At 36.4% G+C, this 23,720-nt stretch overlaps 1 protein-coding gene and 2 long non-coding RNA genes across 3 annotated transcripts in view; 1 reads left to right on the forward strand and 2 right to left on the reverse strand.

Annotated features, from left to right (window-relative positions):
* Positions 1-23,720, reverse strand: part of LOC309500614 — a 552,694-nt gene that overhangs the window by 478,261 nt on the left and 50,713 nt on the right. The window lies entirely within an intron of this gene.
* On the forward strand, positions 12,807-17,503 carry LOC309500616. The gene is made up of 2 exons (XR_014206639.1): positions 12,807-13,565; positions 13,642-17,503. It is a non-coding gene; the product is annotated as an uncharacterized lncRNA (long non-coding RNA).
* Positions 17,424-23,326, reverse strand: cahz (carbonic anhydrase). Its single transcript, XM_082172268.1, has 7 exons — positions 22,860-23,326; positions 22,026-22,223; positions 20,375-20,493; positions 20,032-20,124; positions 19,882-19,944; positions 19,625-19,780; positions 17,424-18,239 (listed from the first exon to the last, which is right to left on the reverse strand). Exons 1-7 carry the CDS (start codon positions 22,891-22,893, stop codon positions 18,120-18,122), a joined length of 783 nt encoding a protein of 260 aa, XP_082028394.1. The 5' UTR covers positions 22,894-23,326; the 3' UTR covers positions 17,424-18,119.

Here is a 23,720-nt window from a genome sequence, read left to right on the forward strand (position 1 = left end):
TTCTCCCCTTATTAGACATTCTCTGCTTGAGGTAACAGTGTCAAGACACGCGCAAACACAATACGGATGTTATAATGCAGCTAGAGCAGGAATCAAGGCTTCATTGGGACAGCATTCTCGCACACGAGAAGCGCAATTAGGCTACACAACATTTTACGAAATTGTGCTTTTTTGGTTTTCCACTGTGATAACTGATGTGAATTATAATAGGCTACCATTTGGTTCGTTGGTCCATTGGGTCGGATTGCTTTCACACCTCAAACGAACCGCCCCAGAGACTGATGCCCCAGAGACTGATACCCCTTTTACACCAAGGCAGTTTGAGTACTGGTTCAGAGCCAGAGCCTAGTTTCAAATCAGTTCTTTGATCTGATTACAGTTTCAAATCAGATGTATACATTGACGTAAGATCTGGCTCTGTGGCGGCCCTCTAGCCTGTGGAAAGGCAAACCGGTTCTTAGAAGGCTCGTCAGTCGAACCAACTCCGAACTGAATAGCTCTGGCTCTGAACTAGCACCCGGTTCATGCTGGTGGAAAAGGGGTATGAGTGTGTTTGCAATCGGACCGAGACCACCTCATTCGGGTGATCTCGGAGCGATTGTTTTGGTGCGGATCCGAGCGTGATTGCTGTGTTCACATATGCCTAAACAAATCGAACCAAGGGAGAAAACGCACCAGGTTCCGAAACAAACGTTCAGGTGTGAAGCACCCTATTCCCGCTGCAAGCTCGAAATGCGTGACAGCTCGTGAAAGTAAACATTTGTCCGTCTGTTTTGCTTAATTTTAATTTTAAATTGGCATATTAAAAAGAATCTTAAAAGCATATGTAATTGGATAGCCTACTACTCGTTTTCATAAATACACACGGTAAAATCAAAAAGATATAAACTGAAAACAATGTCTATAGTAATATGAAAGAAATGTTTAATAGGTTGTGACATTTGTAATGTTGTATTTATTGTGCTTTGGTCGTTAATCGATATTTGCTTAGATGGTCAAGCAGCAAGATCGCAGCACATCTCAATTCTTACAAAGTGTTCTGTGTCCTCGCGTCCATCCGAGTTCGTAGATTCGAAGATTAGAAATGAATCTGCTGCAGTCATGTGGTACAGGTCAGTGCTCTTTACGTTGTTTATGTTCATTATTATTGTAATGTTATGTAATTTGGGAGATGTACGGTGGCCGAGAGAACTCAACGCGCTGCAACTGAAGAAAACACATGCAAATAGAAAAACACCAGCAAATTAAGAAAACATCTTCATCAGTTTCACAACACATGTGTGCTCCAAATACTCACAACACAACCAAATACAGAAACGCGCTGCAAAAGTTCACAACACAACCAAATACAGAAACGGGCTGCAAATAGGACAGAACACAATGAAAATGTTTCCGGGGAAGCCAATAAGTGACGGATCCGACTGGGACGTGCTTACGGAGCTGTCTACTTTAATTTAATTTAATTTATTATTTTATTTTTGTTGCAAAACGTACAGAGATTACACGTTTATGACATACAACTTTGTATACAATATACAAAATGCATTTGTAATATGTTCAATGTCATAAGAATACTAATCAGAAAAGAACAAGCTGAAGACTAAAATAAATTAAAGAAAAAAAGATAGAGAAAAAGAACATGAGGGAAAGATATTAATATATACATCAGTTACATTGTACACATTCATGTTATGTTAAAATAAGTTTAATAAGAAATGTTAGAATGAAGGGTCCAAATCATAGACAGTAGGCTATATAAGAGGTCCAAATATGAGACGGCGCTGCGTTGTCATGGGAACATCCCAGGTGAAAATAATGAGGAAATTACATTGGCTTTCGTTGCTCCCTTCATCAAGTCCGTTCCAAACGGCTACATAATGGCACACAAGTGCCCCGCTCCCTCCAAAGTGCCCACGTCAAGGGCTCTGCCGTCTGCCCTTTTAAGGGAGTAACGTAAGGGCATAGGTAATGCTCACGAAGCAATAAAAAACGTCCCAGCCGGGTCCGTCACTTATTGGGTTTCCCGGAAACATTTCCGTTGTGTTCTGTCCTATTTGCAGCGCGCTTCTGTATTTGGTTGTGTTGTGAACTTTTGCAGCGCGTTTCTGTATTTGGTTGTGTTGTGAACTTTTGCAGCGCGTTTCTGTATTTGGTTGTGTTGTGAGTATTTGGAGCACACATGTGTTGTGAAACTGATGAAGATGTTTTCTTAATTTGCAGGTGTTTTTCTATTTGCATGTGTTTTCTTCAGTTGCAGCGCGTTGAGCTCTCTCGGCCACCGTAGAGATGCGATAGTTTAACGCCGTCTCTCGTGACGTACATTTGCTCCCTGCTGTATGTGTTCATGTGCTCTGAATGGAGGGTGGGATCTTGCTTTTCAAAGCTAAGATTGCTATTATTTGCCTGTCCTAAACTTTAACATCTGTTCTCAAACTAAGCTCATGCTCCACTCGCCACACCATGATAAAAAATAAAATAAAATAAACTACAATAACAACAAGCAGAGCAGAAACTCTTTTAGATTAGCAAATTATTCAGATTTTCAAAAAACTTTTTTACTTCAAATCAAAGTTTGTAGTGTTGTGATTCACCTCATAGATTATTTGCTTGGTTCGTGTATTATAACTCTTTACCGAAGAGTCGGATCTTCGTTTTTTCCCTATGAAAAACAAACAAAAAAAACACTTCCAGAAGCACTGCCGCTAAAGAAGGCTTCGGGCACTGTTGCACTCTATTAGACTTGGAGCTCTTTATAGTCTAAACATGACATGACTAGCCTGCTTGAGTCTTGTCCCCACTGTACACAACTGTAGTACTCTCCATCATGCAGGCCCGTTACATAAATTGTACTGTAGTTGTGGGGGCAGGGGTAGAGGCACTACACTGGTGGTGATATCCAGGTCACACTCAGACCAGTGGGAATGCTCAGGTTACCTCTTATCAAAGGCATCACATGAGAATAAAGCTGTAGACAGTGTTTCTCTGCAATGATAACTTCTTTAAATGCAGCATGTGAAAAATTAATAAGGCCCTAAATCATTCACGTCGGCTTGATAAGTATTGTCAGCGTGGGAGGTGTATTGTAACATCTAAACTGCATCATGGGATGCTGTGATTTGTTATTCTCAAGCCATGTGGCAAAAGCTGGAAAAATTATATTCTATCCCAAACTAAAATAAACATAATCTGTTTGGACAGATATGAAAGATAAGCACATGGGTTAAGGATGTTGTGGCAATCAAAAATACTGTGTTGACAGATTAAACAATGACCCCATTATGTCAGACCCTCTGCATTATATCCCACTGTATTTCCAGCTCATGATAAATGATGAGCAGGCAGTTGCCATGGCGACCATCTTCAGTCAAGCAGTTGGAGAGCATTAGTAAGATATATAAATGAAAAGGGGGGAAGGGTGGGGGATGGGGCAGAAAGAGAGGTTTGCTGAGTCTGAAGGACCTCTGTTCAGTGTGTGGGTGCTGAAGCTGCAGTATTCACATAGCCACATCTGACCCAGAGTAGCCTGGGGAACGTGGCTAATGAAACACAAACTATCAATCTGTCTTTATTCTGCTGATGAAGGAACCCGCATGTATGCTCGTTTTAATTGGGAATCCTTCTGCAGTCCTCCTGTTGAGTCTGTAGAGGTGCAGTTGTGAAAGAGGGACTGACCTCTCCAAGCAAGTTTGCCAGACCAAATTCAGCTTTTTCACAATGACATCCACAGGTTCATTTGACGGTCTATTCTATTCTATTCTATTCTATTCTATTCTATTCTATTCAATTCTATTCTATTCTATTTTATTCTATTCTATTCTATTCTATTCTATTCTATTCTATTCTATTCTATTCTATTCTATTCTATTCTATTCTATTCTTTCTGGTGTTATTGATAATGGTTTATTAAACATTTATTAATAGGCCTATGGCAAAATGATGAGATTAGCATTTCTCTTAAAAAGGAAAATAATTGTTTTGTCACTCTGTTTAATCTAAGTATTTTTTAAAGGAAAACAATTAGGGGTGTTTTCTGACTGCGGGATGATCAATATAACATTTTAGATCAAATCAATGGAAACAAATGCACACTTTAGAATATGTCAATAAATGTGCTGTCGTGAACACAAACTGGTCATTTTTTTGTATTTCTAAGTAATAGACAGAACAATATTGTACAATTACATTTTTTTATTCGCTTTGGTACTATTTTCAAGTAAGGTGTACATTTTCAAAACTCTTAGTACAAAACTCCAAACTGATCAAAATTGTACTAGTCATTCTTTCAAAATGTGATGCTTTCATTCCTAGTACATATTTTCAATCTACATAATCACTGTTTCAAAACACAAGATCATTGTGATATGTAATGAGAACATTTGGTTTAATCACCAAAACACAACAGCATGTGTTCTTCTTTCAATTTTGTACTTTTAACAATTAGTTAAATTGACTAGTTAATTTAATAGCAAACAATGCAAAATAAATGTTTTAAATCCCCCTTGTTGCTGAATTAATTACAGTAATACAGGCTGCAGATGGCACATTAGAAAATACACTTACATTACCTAACTTATGTAAATTAATCCATATTATTTGTAATATGTGACCCTGTACCACAAAACCAGTCACATGTGTCAATTTTTTTAAATTGAGATTTATACATTCTTTTTTTATATACTTTTCAATTGATGTATGGTTTGTTATGATATGACAATATTTGACAGAGATACAACTATTGGAAATAAAATCTGGAATCTGAGAATGCAAAAAAATCTAAACATTGAGAAAATCGCCTTTAAAGTTGTCCATTTATGTTCGCGATTGTGCTGCATTCACTCACAAAAATAAATGTTTTATATATTTACAGTAGGAAATTTACAAAATATCTTCATGGAACATGATCTTTACTTAATATCCTAATGATTTTTAGCATAAAAGAAAAATCGATAATTTTGACCCATACAATGTATTGTTGGCTATTGCCACAAATATACCGGTGCGACTTGTGACTGGTTTTGTGATCCAGGGTCACATATCTATCCAGTGTGTTATCAAAAGGTGCATGATGAAGTTATGACACAGCTATGAGATTTAGTGCTAGAACAGAATTTGCTGCCAATACAGTAAATGTTCTCACTGTACCATATGTTGACCTTTACAGATTGAAGGCTGTCGAAAGGAAATCTGTTTTCCAATTGACCAAAGTTACCAATTGCTTGTAAAAATTGTGACAAAGCAATGAAAAAAAAAAAAAAAAAATGAAAAGAGACACTTTTTTCAACCATTTTGAAGAGTGAGTGCATGTGTGTTTTGAGTGGGTGTGTGAATGCATTAGTTTCTGTTTGCCTTCACCCGGATCTGGTACTGTGCCTTTTGTGCTGTGGGAATAGCTTGTGTTTTAAAGGTACTGGTTGTTGCCTGGCACCATTAAAGTGTAAGACAAGGCTTTGCCACAGCTGTGTTCATTGTACCTGCAAAATTGCTATTATGATCAAAGGCATGAATGCAACATGAGAAGCCGGAGTCTCAACGGACAAGCTTTGCACAGCAAACATAGCTCACACAAACACAAATCCTATCTGTACAGATCCACAAATTGGGCACACTTTTCACACTTTATTTATCACACTCAGTTTTAATAACTCTTCATTTCATTGCCACACAAAATATATAAGTATGTATCAAGGATAAAGCGGTTCAAACTACGTTCTCCATGGTGTCCATGTGTTCTGCTGTTCTCCTCATGCTGCATTCTGTTTGTTTAAAACCAGACAGATTTCCTGCTAATTATTTACAGTCAGCTATATTAATTTGTGATGTTAATGATTATATTAAGGCTATTCAGTCTTGCACTGCTAATAATCCTCCCTGATGAGGCCACATAACTAGCATAGAATTCAACACATGTCTGACTAACTATGTGAACAGGCGGTAATTTATGCAGTAATGCTATTATGTTTAGTTCTGAGGGTATGGGATCTGAAATATGGATATCCTGGTTTTACAATGGAACTTAATATACACCACTATTCAAAAGTTTTGCGGTCGGCAAGTTTAAAAAAAAATGTTTTTCAAAAAAAATGCTCACCAATTTACAATAACTATTTTCTACTTTAATATAATTTATATGTAATTTATACCTGTGATGGCAAAAATGAATTTTCAGCAGCCATAACACCAGTTGTCAGTGTCACATGATCCTTAAGAAATCATTCTAATATGGTCAAGAAATATTTATTATCAATATTGAAAACATTGCTGCTAAATACATTTTGTGGAAACTATGATGATTCATTTTCTTTGAATCAAAAGTGCAAAAGGAATAGCATGTATTTGAAAAAGAATTATATTTCAGGACATTATACGTCATTGCTGTCACTTTTGATCAATTGAATGCAATTGAATGCATAATATGATAAAATCTGAAGAATGAAAACATTAATTTGATGCCTCCCTTATGAGACTTATATATATATATATATATATATATATATATATATATATATATATATATATATATATATATATATATATATATATATATATATATATATATATATTAGGGGTATAACAATACCCTCATGTCACGATTCAATACATATCACGATATTGAACTCACGATACGATATTGTTGCGATAATCCAAGACCTATGGTAAAAGGTTAACAAAAAATTTACCTTTGATTAAAATGCTAAGTTTGGTTTTACATTGTGGGTGTAAATTAATAGGCTTGGACTTAATGCAGGTAACCCAATGCACAAGACAATGGTGACACCAGAATAAAAATATTGATGATTCTGAACCTGAAAATACAGAATTATTTATGTTTAGACAAATATGATTGCACTCTGCCACTGGCTAGATATATTTAAAATAATGTAATTATATTCAACATTATATAGTAGGTAATGTAGTACTGCATCTGACACTAAAACTCTAAACTTGAATTTTACACAATACCACAATACATATTGATGCACTTTTGTATTGTGATATATTCTGACACAATATATTGTTACACCCCTAATATATATTACTTGCTCTTGTTATTCAGTTTTAAATTTCCTCATTATTTGTGTGATCTATCTATCAAACGTGTTAAAAACCATAAAGAAGAGGCTTACATTAGAAAGGTCGAAAGCCTATATGTCCAGGTGCTGGAGTCTGATTAGAGCGGAGAGTAAACCGCACCCTCTCCCACGTCCCACCCACTCAGTGTGCCAGTACACGGCCCCTGAGCAAAGACCTTCCACACACTGCATGGACAGAGCATGGGATGACTTTAACAAAGTTCATATAAATGCCTGAAGTGAGAGTAACATGAAAGTAATGTCAGTGTTTTTAATAAAACAAGATTTATCACAGAATAAAATTTTCAGTAATCTTCAGTTATTTACAGGGGAAATAACTATGTACTGAAACATTAGCTTCTCTGAAATTATTATGAAAGACGCAGGTGGAAAACCATGTGGAGGAGGGCAGGGATCATTGTAATGCTCAATAAATATAACATCTGTAATAAAGTATGTAAGTATAACGTACAAAGTATGTGCACACAAAAATCAGTTATCTATCTTTTCTCAAAATAACAGACCGTTACAGTAACAGTCAACATCTATTAAACATCTAGGCCTATAAGTAAAAATGTTTTCCTAGTTTCAAAGCTTGAATTTTGAAGGTTTAATATTTCATCGTTATTAATGGCGCCTGCTCTCTCCCTACTGTAATAAAAAGGAAGCTACAGGCTCAATTGGGAATGACTTCCACATTAGTGGCAGAACCCCTGGAGAGAGAGAGAGAGCAGAATCACTTATGCTATCATGATAAAAAGATCTAGTGTTCTTTCTAATTGCTGTAGCAACACATCACTTTCTCCACATGCATTGCATTGGCTTACGTTCGTTTGACACGTGTATTTGACATGACTCCAAACCTGTTTTTTCAAAAACAATTTTGTATTTATTGTGACAAAAAAGGTAAATACTTGAAGACAAAACTGTTATTCAATAGTTGCTAGTTGTATCTCTTGCAAAGCTTTGAGAGTATCTCTTTTTTTTCATGAATATGGTTTAAAAGCAGTGTGAACAGGTGACTGTTCTTCGGGCATTGACATCAGGGTTAGTTAAATGTTTTGTTAGGGTTAGTTAGTTTGAGTTAGGTTAAATGGAGCCTCCCACCAACTCTTAAGATACCATCCAGAAAAGGGTGGAGTTTGGAGATATAGCAAGTTTTCTTAACAGTATGTCCTTTCTTCAGAAATATAATTTTAGATTGAAATGACTGTTGCTGGGTAAAGCATACTAACGCCTTGTCTGCATGTGTAAGGTCCTCCACTGAAATCTCCAAACTGAGTTTTGATTTCAGTTTTTCTGTCGTTGGACCTGCCTAAATAGTGAGATTCAGCGCTTTGTTGGTGAAGAATTGAGTGCGCTTCACTTTGCTTAGTGTTTGATTTAGTGGATCTACATCAAACACTGGAATCTCTCTGGAGGGGGGCGTAAAGTGTGTTTTCGCTGCAAAACCAAAAGTTCAGCAATGTCATTTTGCCTTTGCACCACATTTGAAAGATTCATTTTTGTAAGTCCCACATTGCTATTTCAACTAGCAGATAGATTTTGATTAGTTGTTTCAGACTTTTCAGATGTTGCTGTCACACTTTCTGCTCTATATATAGATACTCTCTATATTTCTCTCTATAAGCTCTATATTTCTTCACGCCCTGACGAAACTTACCAATTCACAAAATTAACTGAATGCATAGCTGATCTAAAAAACTGGATGACTGGTAATTTCCTACTACTTAATTCTGAAAAAACAGAGATTCAAATTATTGGACAAAAAAGTTCCTCACGTAATAACCTAGAATACTGTCTAACACTTGATGGCTGCTCTGTCAAGTCTTCGTCGTCGGTTAGGAACCTGGGTGTGCTCTTTGATACCAATCTTTCATTTGAAAGTCACATGTCTAGTATCTGTAAAACCACATTTTTCCATCTAAAAATATTTCTAAATGACGTCATATGCTCTGAATGATAAATGCGGAACAATTAGTTCATGCGTTCATGACATCAAGGATTAATGTAATGCTATTATGGGTGGTTGCCCTGCACGCTTAATACATAAACTACAGCTGGTCCAAAATGCAGCAGCTACAGTTCTTACCAGATCCAGGAAGTATGACCATATTAGCCCAGTTCTGTCAACACTGCATTGGCTCCCTATTAAACATTGTATACATTTTTAAATATTGCTTATTACTTACAAAGTACTAAATGGTTTAGCTCACCAGTACTTGAGCGAGCTCTTAACGCATTATAGTCCTTCACGTCTATTGCGATCTCAAAACTCTGGCCAGTTGATAATACCTAGAATATCACAATCGATTGCTGGCGGTAGATCCTTTTCCTATTTAGCACCAAAACTTTGGAATAGTCTTCCTAACATTGTCCGGAAGCAGACACACTCTGTCAGTTCAGATCTAGACTAAAACCACATATATTTGGCCTAGTATACACACATAACACATTATAGACTTCTAGGTAACACTTTATAATAACTGCACGCTATTAATCATTAGTTAAGCATTAGTAAACAGTTAATTCATCATTTATAAAGCATTAATATACATCAATAAGCAGTTTATAAATACAGTTATAAATGCTGTATTCTTGATTTATAAGCATGTCTATAATGTGTTTAATAATTGTATTTTCTTAATTTATTAATGATCACTTTATCATTTTTAAATGAAGTATTGCATTATTTACAAACCGGTTATTTAGGAGTTGTCAGTGGCTAATAAGATCACTTAGAAAGTGTAAGTAAATGTAGTAGATTCAGGTAGTTATAAAGCATTTAGTAGTGGTCAGTTAACTATGTTTGTGAGCTAATCTAAAGTGAGGACTAGTTATGCTTTGTAAAGCATTTATAAAGGAGATTTAAAGACTCAGTTTTCTTCTAAACAGAAAAAGTAAACAAATACAACACAGCGATACAGAACATAAAAATATTAACAGCCTTTAAATCTTCTTTATAAACGCTTTACAAAGCATAACTAGTCCTCACTTTAGATTAGCTCACAAACATAGTGAACTGACCACTACTAAATGCTTTATAACTACCCGAATTAACCCTGAATTACAGTAGAAATACATGTTAATAAACCATTTATTAACACACTAAGTAACTATTACTATATGTCTGAATAATAATATGTATTTAAACAGTTTATTAATAATTTACTTACACTTTCTAAGTGATCTTATGAACCACTGACAACTCCTAAATAACCGGTTTGTAAATAATGAAATACTTCATTTAGAAATGATAAATTGATCATTAATTAAGTATGAAAACACAATTATTAAACACATTATAGATATGCTTATAAATTAAGAATACTGCATTTATAACTGTATTTATAAACTGCTTGTTAATGTCTATTAATGCTTTATAAATGATGAATTAACTGTTTACTAATGCTTAACTAATGATTAATAGCGTGCAGTTATTATAAAGTGTTACCGACTTCTATAATTCAATGTTAGGCTGCATAGATTAGGTCAGCGGGAACCGGGAACACTCCCATAAATCCTGATGTACTTGTTACATCATAAGAAGGATGGCGTCTACGTTAATATTAGTCTCTCTGTTTATCCCAAGGTTTACAGCGGTCCGCCGGATCCAGGCCATATCCAGATCTGATGAAGGAACTGCGCCTGGACACGATGACAACGCAGTCCTGAAGTGTCAACTAGTCTCTCACCTGTGAAGTCCTCCTTCCCTTTACCTCTGTACAGATAAAACGTTGTCGTTTTATCTGTACAGAGTCACCATGTGGCTACGCGGACGCGATAAATAATTCTGTATTATACATTTCTGAAGGCCAGACATGTAGTTTATTGAGGGTTGATTTGTAAAAAAGGACTACATGTCTGCGCACATATATATTAAAACGCGCATACCTATTGACTGAACACGTGAAGTGCATGTGCGCGACGTCGGTGTTTGCGCAGAGGTTTGTGCAGAGGTTGTGTAGGTTTGCACAGAGATAACTGATAAATGTTTGCACCTTGGAACCTATTTCTGGGAGTGCATTCTCGAGCCACCAGGCACTGTTTTGTGCGGATGGGCGGCCGGAATGCGGTGAGGGTTTTCTGTTAGAACGGTGTCGTGTTAGCGGCCCCTAAGTTAATAACTAATGATCTTCGCAATGGAAGTGATTCAATCAATCAAAACTAACTTTAGCTGGACAATAACTTTATCCTAGAGCTGCTGTAAAGCCAAAACAATCTCTGTTTGGCTACTGTAATTTCCTATTATCACTGTAAAGCTGCTTTGAAACAATTAATATTGTTAAAAGCGCTATATAAATGAAGGTGTCTTGACTTGACTTTCTTTGTGCAACTTGATGGGGTTTTGAAGGTTGAAGCATTCTTTGCCATGGAGTTTTCAGGATAGATCCAAGTAGAACAAATTCAAAAGATGGTGATGGTCCTGGTCCTGGTGGTGTTTCAGCTGTGTCATCAGTGTCTGCTTAGAATTCTCAGCACTATACTTTTCAAGATACCCATTCATTTCTTCTTTAGGTAAGGTCCTTAGGTCATAAGATTGCTGGAAAATGATAGATCGAACTTGTACTGTATACTTGGGCTTGCAGTTGTTTCAAAGTCCTCTAATTTAGCATTGTTTGCAGCTAGGTCACTTTCCCAATTTACTGTTTCCAGTCTCATGTTCAAAGCAGCCTTTTCCATTTCAATAGCATGTTTTTGTTTTAATGCAGCTTTGGGTGCAAGAAGAGCTGCTTTATCTGCTGCTACTTTTATTTTCATTGAGGACACAGATGATAATATATATGAGCTGTGAGAACTAGGCCTAAAGATTTATGTGACCTTTCGGACACATTTGAAGCACTATCGTTTGGCTCAAAACGTTTTTTGGATCCTTTTGAAAAATGTTCCACATCTCCAATTCACTCAAAGTTCTCACTTCATTCATCCGACGTGCACACACCAAGCTTTCCATTACGCATATAACTGACATTTTCATTTAGGGACATTTCATCAGCCCTTGTGTTTCTTGACACAAACACAATCAAGTATCCAGATATCCGTAGGATCATCAGACCACAATATGCACATAGTCGTTTGACTAAACACAGTGCCTTTCTTTCGTTTGTAGCCACTTCCATGTGTGAAAGTATATGACACAAGTCCAAACCTATTTGTGTAATTTTGTATTTATTGTGACAAAAAAAAGGTGAATACTTGAAGACAAAACTGAGATTCAAAAGCTAGTTGCCATGCATGTCCAAAAAAAAATAAAAAAATAACTGCCCATCACCACATCACATCCTGTTTAAAGGACAAGTTCGGTATTTTACACTTAAAGCCCTGTTTACAGATCGTATCTGATGAAATAGAACGGTTAAGATTAATATTTGGACACATGCTACTGTCCCGAGAATTTTAGGTTTATTTCGCTGTGAGACCGCAGCACCTTTACGGTATTACTCCGCCGCTTCTTCTTCTGCTTCTTCTGTGTATTCAATGAAATGCCGTGGTTTGCTTGCAATTGGCAAAGGTGCATTATCGCCACCAACTGGGCTGGAGTGTCTATTATTCAAGCTCTCAACGGAAGAATCACGGGTGTGACGCGTTTGGCAAAATAGGTCCACAAAAGCGAAATAAACCTAAAATTCTCGGGACAGGAGCATGTGTCCAAATTTTAATCTTAACCGTTATATTTCATCAGATACGATCTGTAAACAGGGCTTTAAGTGTAAAATACCGAACTTGTCCTTTAAGATGACTGCCTGCAGGAAATGCCTAAATGGATGCAATTCCTCTCATTTCCTCTCCCACAGGGGGAGAACAGAAATGTAGTGACATAATATTGAAACAAGCAATAGACTATTAATGAAGACATTATGTAACAATATTAGTAACTTTATGGCTTCTACATGCAATAGCTGCTTAGCTTATGTCTTTGTAATGCTTTGAATGTTGCATAGTCAATAATGATGTATCCCATTCCTCTGGAACCCTGCTATCACGGTGGCCATTGAATCTTCAGAATATCCTGTACATGCCTCCAAAATATAGACAGCAATTGGTATAATACAGATCTTTTGTAGATTATCTGGCTGGTGTTGCATAAGAGTAAAGTTACAGTGACCCACCCTGCTAATCACACTGTTGCGTACTCTTATCTTCTGTCTAACAGCCATGACTATGGGTTTCCTAACCTTGCATGACTCTAGACAGCACATGATTACATACACACTGCTGTTCCAAAGTTTAGGTCAGTAAGATCTTTTTTATATACTTTTATCAAGCAGCACACATTAAATTGATTAAAATTGTAATTTTAAAAAGAATGCTGTTCTTTTGAATTTAATCTAAGAACTCTGAAAAAAATCTATTACTGTTTTACACAAAAATATTAAGCAGCACAACTGTTTTCAAATTTGATAATGAGAAATGTTTCATGAGCACTAATTCAGCATATTAGAATGATTTCTGAAGGATTGCCATGTAACAGAGGGACAGACAACAGGTATGCAGGTAACGGATGTTTATTAAACAGAGAAAGCAGATGGCAGGCAAGATGGCAGACTTAACAGAGTTCTTGGTATTGCAGGTACACAATGATTTGATGAGAAGATGGCATACTGAAGGTAGGTAAACACAGATGATGAGGCGTCAGGTAAATCCATGCACATGTGCCCAGTCCAGAACAAGAGCCTGTGCAGATGCATGTAGCGGTTGCATCAAATTGTGCAAGAGATTCAAATTCATAACAAAGAACACATCATGTAGACGGCACTGAAAGGTAGACCTTATACGCATCCAAACACAGTGAGCGATACATGAAGCAGACACGCATTACAACTGATAATATTGGGAGAACAAATAGGTTTTGAGCTGAGATTTGAATTCATCGATAGAGGTATTTGTCCTATGTCAGTGGGAATGAGTTAAGGCCAATTGATACTTCTGCGTCGGGTGCGCGTAGAAGGTACGGCGTAGCATACGCATTGACGTGTACCATACGTCGTACCCTTCGCCGTACCCTGACGCGCACCTCCTCAAAAATGTAACTACGCGTCGCGGCGACGCGGACCGCAAGATCTGTGATTGGTCGGCTGGATAGCATCGCGTTTCCTCCTACCCATTTCCGGAATGATCTTCTGCACTCTGCACCGCCCTCCCGCCATTTTTAAATTCCGAAGATCAGTGAAGAGCCATGGAAATAGACCAAGGAACCGAGAGATTGCTTGAAGAAGTGCGGAAATACAGCCATCTGTATGACTCCTTCAGTCGCCATTGCTCGTAGAAACCTAAACTCAAAACAGCCGCGAGGAATGTAAACACAGTGGAACATTAAAACCCACCCGCGCCAACTAGCGTTTCGGCGGTGTAACTGCAGAGCAACACAGACATTCGCAGAAGTATAAATGCTCACGACGGCGTCGCCTACGTGCGTAGCCTACGACGTACACTACGGCGTACACTCGACGCAGAAGTATAAATGGGCCTTTACAGCTTTAAACTTCCACTTGAATCTGCATGTTGCAACAGATAGGCCTAATTAAGCAATCCTTGTTAAATCATTTTGCTACTTTTGAGCATATAAAGCTGGTCCTGTGAATTCTGCTGCTTGAGGAGAGCATTTTTCTTCCCCTGTATGTCATCACTGTTGTATATTGATCAACACCTCAGGTACAAAGAATTATGGATTACTCACAGGTTTTACTGGCCAAATCAAGGTCAGTGATTCTGAACAAATTCCTCAAACCGTATTATGTTATGATTTTTTTTCTACAATGCTTAAGCTCTTACTGCATGTGCATGGGAAGAAAAATGAACCTTTTATGCTAGTCATTTTCAGGTGGTTTGCTGGTGGAGTTCTCAAATGGTGCTTCAAAGCCAGGGGAAAAAAGAAACTGATCTGTCCTCTGAAATCCACTCTTCAATGGTTTTATTGTTTGGATAAAGAGGCTTTATTCTGGACCACTTATCCATAGTTCTGCTAATGGTGCTGTCCATTTCTACAGAACTATTAAGATAATTAAAAAAAGAGGATCTCACTAATTCAGTCTGTCCCTTTTACTGTTAGTTTGTGTACTTTTCTTTCTTTCTTTCTTTCTTTCTTTCTTTCTTTCTTTCTTTCTTTCTTTCTCTCTTTCTTTGTACAGTTTACAGATTTACAATCTGGTTACTTGTTTTTTTTTGCATGCTGTATTAATTTTTTTATTTTATATTTTGTTTTATATCTTATTTTAATCTATTTTATCTTGCCTTTTATGTTTCATTTTATTTTATTGGCATGTCATGCTTTGGGATTTTCATTGGTATAATGGAAAAAGCAACACAATAGCAGGTCTTCTTTAGGGACTTTACTGTACCACTGTGGCATAGGCATTATTTGTGTTGTCATGCTGAAGTAATTGTAACACGCTGTGATAAGAGCAACAGCCTTGAACGTATCTATCAAGCATTTCACTTTTTGCTTGGCTATATGTCTAATGATGTGCTATATGCTAATAGTATGCAGTTGTGTATGGATTGCAGGCGTGTATGTCTTGAAAAAATCATTCATCTGTCACTAGCTTAATTTATATGGCATAAAGCAGCTTTAAAATACTTAAGCATGTGGTTGTTACACATAATGATCTATACTCAAAAGAAAGAGCCTTTATATTTGCTTTTTGTTTCCTTTCTGCTTTTTTTTGTCTTCCTTACCATTTCATCTTATGCTTTTCAGACTCCTCCTCCCTTCCTCTATTTGCTCTCTCTGTTCTCTGATTTCAAACCTGTGCTTCACCTTATCCTCAGTCTTTATTACTGAAAATCCCAGTGTTTTGCTGTGCTCTCATCTCTAACTCATGCTTAGTGTGTTCAGCTACTTTCCATTTTGTTACTGCACTCCTGTTTGTTTTCAAGCCAGGATGTTTTCATGAGAGCAGCCATTGGAGAAACTGTACTAAGCTGTAGATGGAAAGCAATTATTAATAACAAGTAATTTATCACTCAAGCTCATAAGAAGATCTTGTGTTGAGGGTTACTCAGCAAGGCAACTGCAGTGGATTGTACCACCAAATGTTGTCTGCTTTGTACCACTAGATTATGCCAACCCAGATTCAAGACCACCATAAGCATGTGTCCCCAGCAAAGCATGGGTTGCGTAAGTAAGGCTGGATACTGACAAAGAGAATTAGCCATGTGTTAATGAGACACTGACTGGCATCCAAAACTGCGCTCATTTGTGGTGATGTGCCAGCTTCCAAGATAAAGGCCTCTCTCAGCCTCTATGACAGTATCTCTGGGTAATGATCTCATTATTTCTCCATCATAACAGAGCACAGAACTGACATGGACCGGAGAGTGCTTGACAGATATTGATCTTGAATGTTCTCACATTACAAATTTCCCCTTTTATTGCTGAAATGGTTCGTGAGAATTACTTCAAACCACAGAAGCAGAAATGAGCTTGAAGAAGAGGTTAATTCTATTTCTGTATTTTATCAAAAGCCCATGTGAAAAGCAAAGCTGGTTTTGTTGGTTAAAACTAAGAAGTTTGGTGGTCTGCAGTAAGGCTTCTTTGCTCAGTGTCTTTTGTTACTCAATCTGTTACTAGGATATTGGGCTTTTGTTGTATGTTGATTTATAAGTATACTATTGTTCATTGTTTTTTTTATTTTTTTTATTTATGTTTGTTCATACTTGAATGCTAATAATGTGAAATGTATTAGTATAATTACCATAATTGAAAAGTTTGGGGTCAGGAACATTTTTTTTTAATGTTTTTATATTTTTTAAAGTCCCTTTTTCTCACCAATAATGTAAAATTACTATTTCTATTTTAAATATATTTTCAAATGTAATTTAATCCTCTGATCGCAAAGCCTTTCCTCCAGTCTTCAGTGTCACATGATCCCTCAGAAATCATTTACTGATTTGGTGCTCAAGAAACATTTCCTATTATTATCAATATTGCAAACAGTTGTGCTGCTTAATATATTTTGTGAAGACTGTCAAACAAATTTTTTTCTTTGATTAATAGAAAGTTCAAAAGAACGTAACTTTTTTTTAAGGCTTTTGTAACATTATAAATGTCTTTACTGTCACTTTTTGATCAAGTTAATGCATTCTGAATAAAAGTATTTCTTTCAAAAACACACATTATATACAATAGTACTGTATATGTTTTAATAAGTAACATTAAACTATTTAAATTCTGTAAAAAAAAAAATTCCATTGTTAAAATATGATATCTAATTTGATTAACTAATGTCAAATGAGTTTGATCTTATTGTATTATATTGTGTTATCAAATCCTCATATTAAAGCTGATCTGAACATCAGTTTGTATCAGTAACGTAATTCATTGTGCAATGGAAAGAAAACAATCACAGGAAGTGTAGTTTAACATATTTATTTATTGCTGATAAAATTTCTAATACATGACTAATTCACATATAATATTCGTTTGCAATACTGCTCAATTATTTTTTAATTCTAAGAAATCTTTATTATAGTACCTACTGCAGAACATCATGTTACATCATTCTTAGAAGCAATCTTTAAAAGCAAATAAATCACTTTAGCAAAAACACATTGCATTTAGTGAGTGCTTTTCTGTAGGTAGTTCAGTTTCAACACATCTGGTCATTCACACATTTAACTGAAATATTCACCCATTGCCATAAACCCAAACAGAACCATAATATCTTTCCTATTGAATAACATTGAGTATAGTGCAATTCCGGCAAAGCTAGAAAAAGCGCAAAGTGAAGCAATCAAAACTTAACTGGGATTTAAATTTTTCCCATTTGTCCAGATGAACATAGGCAAGGAAATGTAGGTAACTTATCACTGTTTAAGCACTTTAAATATTATTCCTCATGTTAAGTCATAGACATTTATGACAAACAGACAGTTTAAGAAGATTAGATCCAGCTTTCTTGTTATCAACACTGCAATGTAAGCAAGGGCCTGGATTGAGAACAAATACTGTGATGTTTCAGCAGTTTCACTAGGAATGTTTTTTATGAACCAGTCAAAAGCACCAATATCAGAAGGCAAGTGGGAGGGTTGTGGCTTCGATGCTGCAATTTAGTTGAAGGACGCACGGACTTTACGCCCCTTAAGAGGTTGAGGGGGTCTGAAGTTGTCAACCATGCAGCAAGGTGACTCTCCTTCCGGTGTGAACAGCAGGCTACGGAATTTAGCCATCTAAAAAAACAGAGAGAGAGAGAGAGAGACAGAGCGATACAGTTAGATTGTTTTCTCTTGGATTTTGGTGTTTAGTGTGTTGTTGGCAGTCTTGCAGAGCCTTATTACACCCTATATTTACTATATTTAGCTCCATGCTCATTCACTCATTCAGAGCACTTCTGCAGACGGTCTATTCTGACTAACCACCGGAGACTAAAATAACCACTGCAGGCTAAAAGCACTGCCTACACCAGGGACAGTAATGAATAGGGGCATTTTTTTTTTTTTTTTTTTTTTTACATTGTCACTGTCGATGTGGTCCTGCTGCTGATGCAGAATTTTCAAGACAAGCTTTAAAACTTCTTAATCCTTGTGTTACACCACATTTAGCTCAGACACATTTTGGGAAAAGGAGCATAAAGGCATCAGAAGACGATTAGCACACGGCATGTGGTCTGGCGACATTTATTTTATAAAAAATAACCGTAATATTGTGAAATATTATTACAATTCAAAATAATTGTTTTCTAATTTCTATTTTAATACATTTAAAAATGCAATATTCCTGTGATGGCAAAGCTGACTTTTTTGCATCATTACTCCAGTCTTCAGTGTCACATGATCCTTCAGAAATGATATGCTGATTTGGTACTGAGGTACAAAAGAATCTTACTGACCCCAAACATTTGAATTGTAGTGTATAATATATTTAGTTATTCCAAACAAAGTAATTTTTTTCTTTTTTCGGCACAGTGTCCAGAATTTGTGTTTTGGTGTATGTAGAATACTTCCTTTTCTTTTTCAATTATAATTACACTTCCTCATCTTGCTAAACTGAGTAATATTCATTTGGCGTGATATTCATTTATGTGATATAAAAAGCTTCAGACAGTAACAGGTCAAAATAAAGTCTTTAATAAATAAAACATATAATAACAATATTTAGACTGCAATGAAGTCCTAATTCCTCTCCAGTACTGAATGTAAGGGTGTAGGCTTCTATCTTAAAGGCACAAGCTTGACTTAAATGTGATATTGGCTGTGAGGCAAGCAATATATTTAAGATAAAGTAATCTTGTAAAAGCAGGAACCTACTGTATGGAGCACCGACCCTCCCAGTTTTAAAGTAGGAGTGAAGTTAAAAGTTGAGACCCTATTTGTGCTATCATACCATGTAAGCAGACAGTATTTGTTTAGGTATTTATTAACTTTTTTTCAACTCAACCAAGTAGCAAAACTTTATTAAACATGTTCCCCTTCCAAATGAACAAAACTTGTGTGGACAAAATGTTATGATGACTCAAAATATCATAAGGTACTAAAGATAAGGACTAGAAGTAGATGTCCCTTTGTGTAATCATAAGTATACAAATAAGAGTGTGAAAGCATATATGCATAAGTACCTGAGCAGGACTAACACTGATTGGATCTTTCAGAACAATCCATGTGACACTCTCCAGCAAAGGGGGCGTGGTCAGAGACCCTTCATAAGTCCAGAAATCCAGAGATGTGGGCAGCAAGGTTTTAGGGTCAAAGTTGGCAAATGTAGTCTGTCTGCCCTGGAGAAGAAACAGACATATTGTAAAAGAATAAAAACATCTGAGGGCAGGTGAGAGGAGTAAATATTCATAAGACTAAAAATGACTGCTACTGTTGATACCTTTGATTTGATTTCATCCAGAGCATCTATAACTTTCTGAAGTCTTGGATTGGCAGCACCCATCTGGTAAACAGAACCACACAATATATCCATCATTTTATATAATTTAAACACTGCAATGCTTGAAATGATTTTGGCTAAAATTCTGACCTTGAGAAAAACTCCAACCACAGCAAGGCCATCAGGCTTACTGGCAGCTTCTCCAAAGTTTGGGTACTTGGTGTTCCAGTGAACGAGATGAAGCTTTAGAAAGGAGGAGACGTGTTATGAAACATCAAAAAATTACTGAATTAGCTTAAAATCTTGGCTTATTTAAAAGAGGGGATTTACAAATTCATGACAGAACATCAAGAATATTCACAAGCAGTGAGCTATAATTAGTTTTAAGAGAGACCTTCAAGAATTAGAACGTCTGTACCACAACACAGAGGAAAGAGGGTTGCTTTGGTTGTAATGTATGGTACTGGGAGCAGGAGTATGAAAGCCTCATTACCTCACAGGGGAACTTGGTTCCAGCAATAGTGTGCTCTGAGCCCTTGTCATCACTGCTTCCCCAATGGAAATGGAACTGTCTCAACCTGTAAACCCCTGTCACGGGGCCTCCAGCCAGAGCTACATAAAACAATTAATCCAATCATTCAGTTGTTTCTTTAACAGCACTATAGAAATCATTAGTCAGAATATTTTTTTTAGAAAAACTGTATTTCAGATTCAATCTCTTAAGCATTAAATGTAAGATGCGTATAGAAATGTTGACAGATATCAATAAGCAAATCTTGTTATTTACATGTTACGGCCGATAACACATAATAATTGTCCGATATTAAAAATGTTTTTTTTAATTTTTTAATTTAATTTTTTTTATTGTCAATCAGTGAATTTAGGTATTATAGAAATATAATGTACATTATGAAAATTGGATATTCATTTTGAGATTCATTATTAGCAATCAGAAATATCGGCCGATAATAAAAAATATATTATATTTAATATAAAATAATAATAAATAAAAACAAATAAGGAATTTTAATCAGATCATATTGTATATTATGCATCCTTAATGACTGGGACATGTAATCCTTTACTTTCTACTTGGTAGACTGACAGGTTGCCTGTTGGGCAATGTTAATGTGAGTGGACTACTTAGGATATTATTTGGGATGTTCAATATTCAAACATTTTTTAAAAAGAGATGCTCTAACAACAAAAGAGGAGGTGCAACCAAAAATTAAAAATTCATGCAGTTCAATATTCACCACCTAATATATCAGCAAGCATTTTGTATGCAAGTGTGTTTATATGCAAATGTTTCTGTAGCACTCTTTAAAAAAAAAAATTCCAAGCATATGTGTGCTGTGAGTCCCCTCTTGAAATGGTCATTAAAATTCAGCACATGTTGCTCTCATTGAGCGACCATGGCATATGTGTCTCTATTCTTTCATTCTCTCATAATAGAATGCATTAGCACTTGAGTACACAGAGCTCTAAGTCCCTGATTTCCACTAGCAGAGGAAGGGACACATCCACACATCCACATTCGCTGCTCATATAGCAGTTTTACATCATTTGAAGATTTCATGTTCAGGTAGATAAATTGGAGTAAACTGAAAGGAATTTCAATGAGGCAAAGCTCTAGTGTACAAGGACACAATAATAGAAATTCACGAGTCCATAAGTTGGTGAGGACTTCAGCACTATAAGTCACCCTGGAGTTAACAAATTAAGTTAGTGATGAATGGAAAGGAATAGGGTAGGAGATGCCGTGGAAGAGGACTTTCACAGTAGCTGAATATTGAGATGTTTATATAGTATTGCATAAATGATCCAGCTCCTTTCATTTTAGTATTTGATAAGCAAAGAAAGTCTTGCAGTAATTTTTTTTCTTCCTTTTTTTTGTTGTTGCAGATTTGTTACACTTGTTATGGGTTCAAGGACAAAAGATGAATATTTTAAAAAGGACATGCTCAAAAAGTGTAGCCAAAATATTGCCCTGACAAAATCCCCAGAATGTTGATAAATATGAAAGTGTGACTATAACCAAGGTAAAATGCAAATAAATAAACAAAATGAATACATTCTCAGCTGTATCTTAATAATTGTTTTAAGAGGTTGAAAATAAGCACAAAAAGCAGTAATAGACTAACTTGAGCTGTTGTCGTCATCAGTGAAATCCACTTGGAATGAATGGCCATTGTTGAGGATGCCCTTAGCGGTGGCGGGGTCATACTTCAATTTGAGACCCTTCAGGGAAGGGTCATGTTGTGCTTGGGTGGGTACGATATCAATGGGAGACTGCCTGGGTCCATTTGCAATTGGAAAGCCTTCTGCCCAGTGGTCTGGCCCTAAAATGACAGAGCGAGAGAAAAAGATGAAAAGCCAAGCATATTAAGATAAAAAAAGGTTTACATTCCAAAAATGTGTTTACATTCCTTGCAAGATTCAAGGTCACTAAATGTACACTGCAAGAAGTGATACGTGCAGCTGTTGCCTTGAGGAGCCTTTTCTAGCTGATTTGACATTAAGAAATGATTTTTGTCTGTGTAACATAAATTAGGTTGTTTTAGATTGTATCCAGTTTTTTTTTTTTTTGAAGCTAATTCGTTTAGATTTAAGGTTATCAGAAAAAGAAAAAATATATATACATGCCACAATTCATCTCATTTTGCTAATTTATAGTGTGTGTGGTGTCATCTGTGGTTTTCTGTGTTTAATTATAATAATAATAATAAATACTCATAGAGATACCTAATGAATCATAAAACGTCAAGATAATTATTCTTTAGTCACTTTTTAAAGCCGTTTAGATGTCGCACCAGTGTAGTAGATGAATGAAAAAAAAAATGAAAAAAAGCCTTCTTGACTAAAGGACTGCTAAATTCTAGGCTATTTGAAATTAATATTATTTAGCAACAATGACATCAATTTGATCCTGATTAATTACTAAAGACTAATATATTAATTTGGCATCCTGATCTTACCGTCATTTGGTCCATAACCCCAGGCGTGAGACATGACTACTTGTGTTCCACTCTTCTACTTGTAAGCCCCGAATTCTAAAGACCAGCAACTGTTCCTCCAAACTATGTCAGCCTTTATATAGAGTTCCTCTGTTGGTAGGCTACTGGTACCTATATCAACCCAGGGGGCTTGGCCACATGGTCTCCGGGTAGCACAGGAGGAGTCAGTCAGAAGACACTTGAACAAATCAAAATATCGCACCTCCCGTCCCTTTAATTCGCACGTTGAGCATCGATTCCAAATGGGTCTCCGGGATGCTCGATCGCAAGGAAACAGACGGGATGCGGACACTCCACGCGACTGGTCCCCTCTTTTTTCCTGGCGTTTAAGTTGCTTTTGCTCTTCGATGACTCGAATAGCAAGCCTCTTCATTTGTCACTTTCTTTGACGATTCAGAAACACATCCGTTACCCGGGCAGCGATACATGTTATCTTGACCTTCTTCGTCCTTATCCGATGCTGTGTGTAGTTACGCAGGCTGTAGCAGCTGAACAAGTGGGGGTGCGATGATGAACTCTGGATCTCGGTAGCTCAATGACTGATTCTGTAGCCGATGTGATTGTTTAAAAAGTTATTATGATTCACAAGAAAACCGAAGCAGCCGTTTAATCACCTACATCGTTAGGTACCCGTTCAGTGAAGTTCCCGGCGCTCATTTAAAGGGGCCACTGCTCACACAACGATTAGTGGGGTGATGATAGACAATTATAGGCTACTGAAGCTATGAGGTCTAAATATATGCTGGTTGCTAAAAATGTGTACATATTGCCTACATTATTTTCAAGGAGTATATTATTAAGTAGCCTACATAGATACTTTAT

The sequence above is a fragment of the Leuciscus leuciscus genome (genome assembly GCF_965113295.1).
Source record: "Leuciscus leuciscus genome assembly, chromosome: 6".
Classification (NCBI taxonomy): domain Eukaryota; kingdom Metazoa; phylum Chordata; class Actinopteri; order Cypriniformes; family Leuciscidae; genus Leuciscus; species Leuciscus leuciscus.